This window comes from Talpa europaea, assembly GCF_964194135.1.
Source record: "Talpa europaea genome assembly, chromosome: 1".
NCBI lineage: Eukaryota > Metazoa > Chordata > Mammalia > Eulipotyphla > Talpidae > Talpa > Talpa europaea.
The window spans coordinates 8,778,463-8,784,462 of record NC_140073.1 but is presented as its reverse complement, the minus strand read 5'-3'; the positions used below and the strand labels follow the sequence as shown (position 1 = coordinate 8,784,462).

The following is a 6,000-nucleotide window of genomic DNA, read 5'->3' as shown; positions in this document are numbered from 1 at the left end:
AGCTCTTTTTTTATCATTTCAGCATCTTTAATTTTTTAGATGAATGTTTAATATTATTATTATTTTTTGCTGTGACATAGAACACTGTTGAGGTTTACAACACTGTATGATTTAGGGGGATAGTTTCATACCTCTTTACATGTATGTTAGCACAGCACACACACTAACAACACCCTGGGCAGAATTATCACTTTTATGAAGGTATTCAAGTGTGGATATCACAAGTGTGAGCTGCGCTGTCGTGGAGAGCTATCTTTAAGTGCTGGTTCTGTCAAGGTTTACAGGACGATCTTGGCCAAGTAGTTTAATCTCTTTACACTTCAGTATACCACCTATAAGTGGAGGGGTAATAATATTGGGTACCCTCATCGAAGAGTTCAAAAGATGATATGATGTTCTGCTCATGAAGTGTTTTGAAATGACACTCTTGAGCTGGATTTCTAAGAAGCAATCCTGTTCAATAGCTAGGAGTACTATTGATCTGGCAGATCTATGTTATAGGGGAAGCACTATAATCAGTGGTTCAAAGAATCAACACATTGGACAATTAGACTCCAACCTTTATTTCATTCATCAGGTGACAAATACTTACTGAGAATCTACTATGCAACACACATATTTAAGCCAAAAGATCATGTTATAATGAACACCATATCACTGATGTCTGGGAATGTAGAGTCCAGTGCAGAGGGAACTATTACAGAGTTAGCCCATGTGTCTCACAGCCATTCCAGGCCAGGGCAGCTTCACAGTCAGTTCTTGTAGACCAGAAGAAAATTTGGAGCTTTCGGTAGTTTTTAGAGCTTTCATGGTGACAGGGGACCATATACACAGTCAGGCAGACAGATCAAGAGAGAGACTTCAGCACTAAGAGAGGTAGAACAGCATCTCCACTCACTAGCCCTTTTTACACACTAGGTGCCCACAGTCACACACCAAGACATTGTTGCCAATGTATGGCCCATGGTTGTTTGCTAGATGTCCAAATGGTAGAAACAGATCATTTCAGGTATGGGATGTGTGTTGAGTGCAAGGTGAAAAATAACCTGATTTACTCATTTTCCTTAAATTCCACCTCATCAGGGTTTTTTCACCGTATAATATATGTGTCATTCTACTGCAAGTTCCCTTGATGAGGAGTGGAGGACGCTGTACTCATAAACTGCAAAAGAAATATAAACTCTAACAGAGTGCTGCTCAGCCCAGGCCACATATTTTCAGGTGTGTCCACAGGAGAGGTACAGCTTTTTCTAAATCTGCAAGACAGTCACTGGTCAATAAGGTGTCATCAACATGATGGAACAAGCGCACCAAGGATGGCCTCTCCCACCGGGCCAAGTCAGTGGCCACTAGCCTGTGGCACAGATTAGAGCTGGGCAGGTGATCCCAAGGAAACTCAGTGAATGTCCACTGTGGCCTTCCCTTGTGAATCAAACTGGTCTAGTCTCTCTGGTGCAGGAGCAATGCAAAAGAAAGCATTAGCTAGAGCAATGTACTGAAGGTTGCATATTTTCTACGAAGTGCTATGTGCCGAGCTCATGACTCAGACAGCCCATCAATTTAGCCACTGAAGACATTGCCATATGCAAGTGTGGAACCACTTTCTTCAACTCAGGAATGCTGTTATATGCAGAGACATCAGGCTTCACCAGCCACTCAGGCGAATAGAGACGCTGTGGGCAGCGCACACAATGCCCCTTTCTCCAACTCTGCCATTGTGCCCATATCTGTCTGTGGCCACCTGGAAACTGATACTGTTTAGTATTGGTCACTCACCTCAGAACTAGCAGTTGTGTGGGTAGACGCTCGCATGCCCCTGCAACACTGCCTTCCACCCATGTATCCTAAGGCAAAATTCTCCAGCTGTGGTTTCCAGCCGCAAGCCAAATAGTACATCCACCACCAGGAAGTCCTCCAAAATTGGCAACACATACACTTAATACACCTTTGGGGATAATCGCCAATCCCCATTAGTCACCTCACTGCTTTCACCTTGACACTCCGGGCTCCATAGCCATCACATGTAACAAGCAGATGTCTGAAACTTGTCTGTGTTCCCATATAACACAGTACATTCTGCCCCCGTATCTACCAAGTCCAAAACCTTTTGCATATTAGTTGGGGGCCAGTGGACAGAAAGCTCCACATATGACCTCCGGTCCCCACCGAGCCCCTGTGGAGTGTCCCTTGGCCTTATCCTATCCAAAGCAAAAGGGGCTGTCTCCCAGGCTGGGGTTGGCAGCAAATAATCCTCCAGGCACAGGGCATGTGCCTGGGCCCTGGAGTCCCCAGCTTTTACCTTCACTGTAGCCGGTCTCTTTGTGGCAGTGAACTGCTGGTCCTCTCACACTTGTCTCCATAACTCTAACAAATATGCATTGGGCTGTGTAATATGTACCTTGGCATGACCTCCACCTGCTCTCAGTAGCTCCACCCACATTTGGACATGGGTGACTTTAAGAGGCTTACTGACCTTAAGAGGCTTACTTGTCTTTTTTTGAGACACTTTTTGGTTACTTAATAGTTACCTGTATTCCTTTCTGAGCGTGTTGGCTCTCAACTTCACCCAACATGGCTACCATTGTGATGACATCATTTATCTTACATCCCACATAGGGTGCTAGTGGTACAGGGCAGCAAGGGGCACTAAAACAGGCCAAGGTCAGTACCCAAATAGGTTACTGGTCACCACCTGAGCATTTCAGGTATGGGTTGTCTGTTGTGTGGAAGGCAAAAAACAGCCTGATTTTCTCGCTTTCCTTACACAATATCAATCCATGGAGTGGGTGAAGAACATATTGAAGATAGCTATTGCAGACAACATCTGGGCTAGAATGTCCCTGAAGCAGAACCTTCACAGTCCCCATTGAGGAGCCAGGGAGGACAAAATCGCAAGGACATAATGATGCTTGGAGTTGTGAGGAGCTTTTGAAAAAAATCATTGTGAATGAGCTGTGCAACACACTGGAGGAGTGAAAAGATAGAATGATACTTAACTAAATTAAGGATTAATAAGCAAGGTTAACCATCAGAAGCACTTGTAGACATTAAATACATTGTTAATACCTCTCTGCATTTTTTCAAGGCGTGCAAATTAGGAGTCATCTAGGCAGAAATTGAAAATGCTTGCACTTTTTTCCTTGTATTTATTGTGGCTATTTTCCTTTTGAAAGGTATAATCAGAAAATATAAGCTCACAAAATGACTCAACCAGGCAGAATTTTTAATTCAAGTATGATGCTAAGTCTATATTCTGTCAATAAAATATGCCAATGAAATAAACACAAAGTATTGAATGTATCCCTTTACCCCCAAACTAGGAGTTTAGATTATTTTTCAAGTAAACACACTGTAACATATTTTGTATATCAATATCCCAATTCACCATTTCAATTAGTTTTGTTCAAAATAATACTCTCATTTACCTCTTGCTAATTTGATGCCCCCTTGTGGTTGTAGTGCTCACGGCAGAGAAAATATATGCAGAACAAGTGAGTAATTTAAATATCCTTAATATGTATGTTTGAAACATAGAAACACACATTTTGTTCTTCCCCTTAGCGATTCTTATTAGACTTCCATTGTTGTCAGCTTTCCTCATTCTAGACAATAGACTTTAGAAAAGGTGAGAGCGTCACTTCAGGACTTAGGTGTAATGCAAATTATTAGTCAGGACCTAAAGAAGATCGAGAGGCATGAAAGCTAATTATGCCCCACACAGTTTTTAAATCACAATCCCAGAGACAATTTTATCTTCTCACCCAACTTCTTGATCGCATTTTTGACCTCCTTATTCCTAAGGCTGTAGACCATGGGATTCAGCATGGGGATGACCATTGTATAAAACACAGATGCCATTTTGTCCGTGTCCATGGAATGGCTGGAGCTGGGCTGTATGTACATAAAGGTGACTGTCCCATAGAAGATGGAGATGGCGGTGAAGTGAGAGGCACAGGTGGACAGAGTCTTCTGATAGCCTGCAGATGAGCGCATCCTATAGATGGTGATAAAAATGAACACGTAGGATACAAAGATAACTGAAAGAGCAGAAAATATAACAAAGGTGTCTACATAAACAAGAACCATCTCAGCAACACGCTTATCAGAGCAAGAGAGAGACATGACTGGTGGAACATCACAGAAAAAGTGATGGACTTTATTGGAGCTGCAGAAAGTGAGGCTGAATGTTTCCCCAACATGGATGCAGGCATTCAGGAAACCACCAGCATGGCAGATTATAGCCAGACCTGCACACACACCTGTGGTCATGATGGTGGTGTAATGCAGGGGTTTGCACACGGCGACATAGCGGTCATAGGCCATTGCAGCCAAGATGAAAACTTCCCCAGTGCCAAAGGCTGCAAAAATGAACATCTGAGCAGCACATGCATTGTAGGAGATGACCAGGTCTCCTATCAACAACCCAGCTATGACCGTAGGGGTGACAGCTGTAGAGTAACAGAAGTCCATCAGAGACAGGTTACTAAGGAAGAAGTACATGGGCGTGTGGAGACGAGAGTCCAACAGAATTAACAGGATCATCCCCAGGTTCCCGATGGCATTTATGGCATATATAAGAGTGAAGAACATTACAAGTGGGACACGTAGGTTTGTGGATTTTGTCAGTCCTAGGAGGATGAACTCTGTCACTTCTGTGGTGTTCTCCATGGAGGTTGTTTAGAAATCTGATGACTTACAGCAATAAGAGATAAAGGAACACAGAGTTAGATGTCAAAATTACAATGAAACATCACTGCTTATATGCCAGGGTCATTATTTCATAATAGCAAGAGTATGTGTCTCCAGACTCTCTGTACCTAAAACATGACCATCAATGCATAATTTCATGTATAAATTATCTAGAATTCTAACTTGATGAATAAGGAATCATCATGGAGAACCTCAACAGTTTTTTTCATTCTTTAAACTGAGACTAGAAAGTTTAGTGAAAAAGTCCAACTGGGCCATTATGGAATTTACAAATGAGAGTTCAGCTTCCCTTAGACCAGCTCTAGACACTACAGCTGTGTTCACCGATACTTCTCAACAATTTCTGAGGCTGGGTAGTCATTATTTTCCTTACATAGCCATGCACAAGAGAATGAGTCATTTATTCATTGTTCTACATAAACTCACGAGCAAGCCATATTTTATTCCTGGGTGAAGTGTTTCCCAAGTCTGGTGCTCATTCCTACATTTCACTTAAATTTGATTAAACTCTCTTTATAATTACTCATCATGTCCACTGGTCCACACTCAGTGTTCGCAGTTTCACAGTGAAGTAGCTAAGGCTGTGCACAGGACGTGGTGGGCTGGCTGGAATAAGGGGGCCTGTGCGTGTCAGCAGTGGAGAGCCTCTGAGGGAGGGCTCGGCGCTGAGCTGGAACTTGGGCTCATAGAACAGCTGCTTATCAGCCCCCTCCCCATTGACTACCAGGAATAATTACAATAGCCGAATGTCCTCCAACCTACTTTTATCTGTCTACAAAAAGAAAATAGAAATGAGACCTAACTCAAGGTACTATCGTGAGTATTAAATGAGATGATGTGAAAACATGACTAAAATATCGTGTGTAGCCAACAGGTATTATTAACCGGAAGGATGGCCTCTGTGTTGCTTCGGGAAACACACGGGGCATCAGGCATGAGTGAGCTTTGAAGTCCTGCAGCCTCCCTCTTTAATCTGCCTCCTTTCACACTCCAGGGGCACTGAGATATTGAACGCCTTCCAGAACTCTCTGTCCCCTGCACCACTAACTGCTTTCCCCTTCTATGTAGTACTACTTTTCTTAACTTATTCCTTGGATTCATATTTTAGGTGTTTTTTAAAGCATCTCCTTTGTTAAAACTGAACTGCCATTATTTTTCATACTTGTCCATTTTTTCTCAGGATGGAATTTCACTCCCTTCCCCTCTCAGGTGTGGCCACTGTAGGTCTTTGCACTGAATGACTCATAAGCCTCCACCATAGTCCATTGTGTTCACCCACCTCCCCTCTGT

The 6,000-nt window shown here is 42.9% G+C and overlaps 1 protein-coding gene across 1 annotated transcript; it reads right to left on the bottom strand.

The window, feature by feature from the left end:
• Positions 1 to 3,624: 3,624 nt before the first annotated feature.
• Positions 3,625 to 4,671, bottom strand: LOC311171852 (olfactory receptor 5B3-like). The gene has a single exon (XM_084234891.1). It carries the CDS (start codon positions 4,666 to 4,668, stop codon positions 3,730 to 3,732), a length of 939 nt encoding a protein of 312 aa, XP_084091017.1. The 5' UTR covers positions 4,669 to 4,671; the 3' UTR covers positions 3,625 to 3,729.
• Positions 4,672 to 6,000: the final 1,329 nt, after the last annotated feature.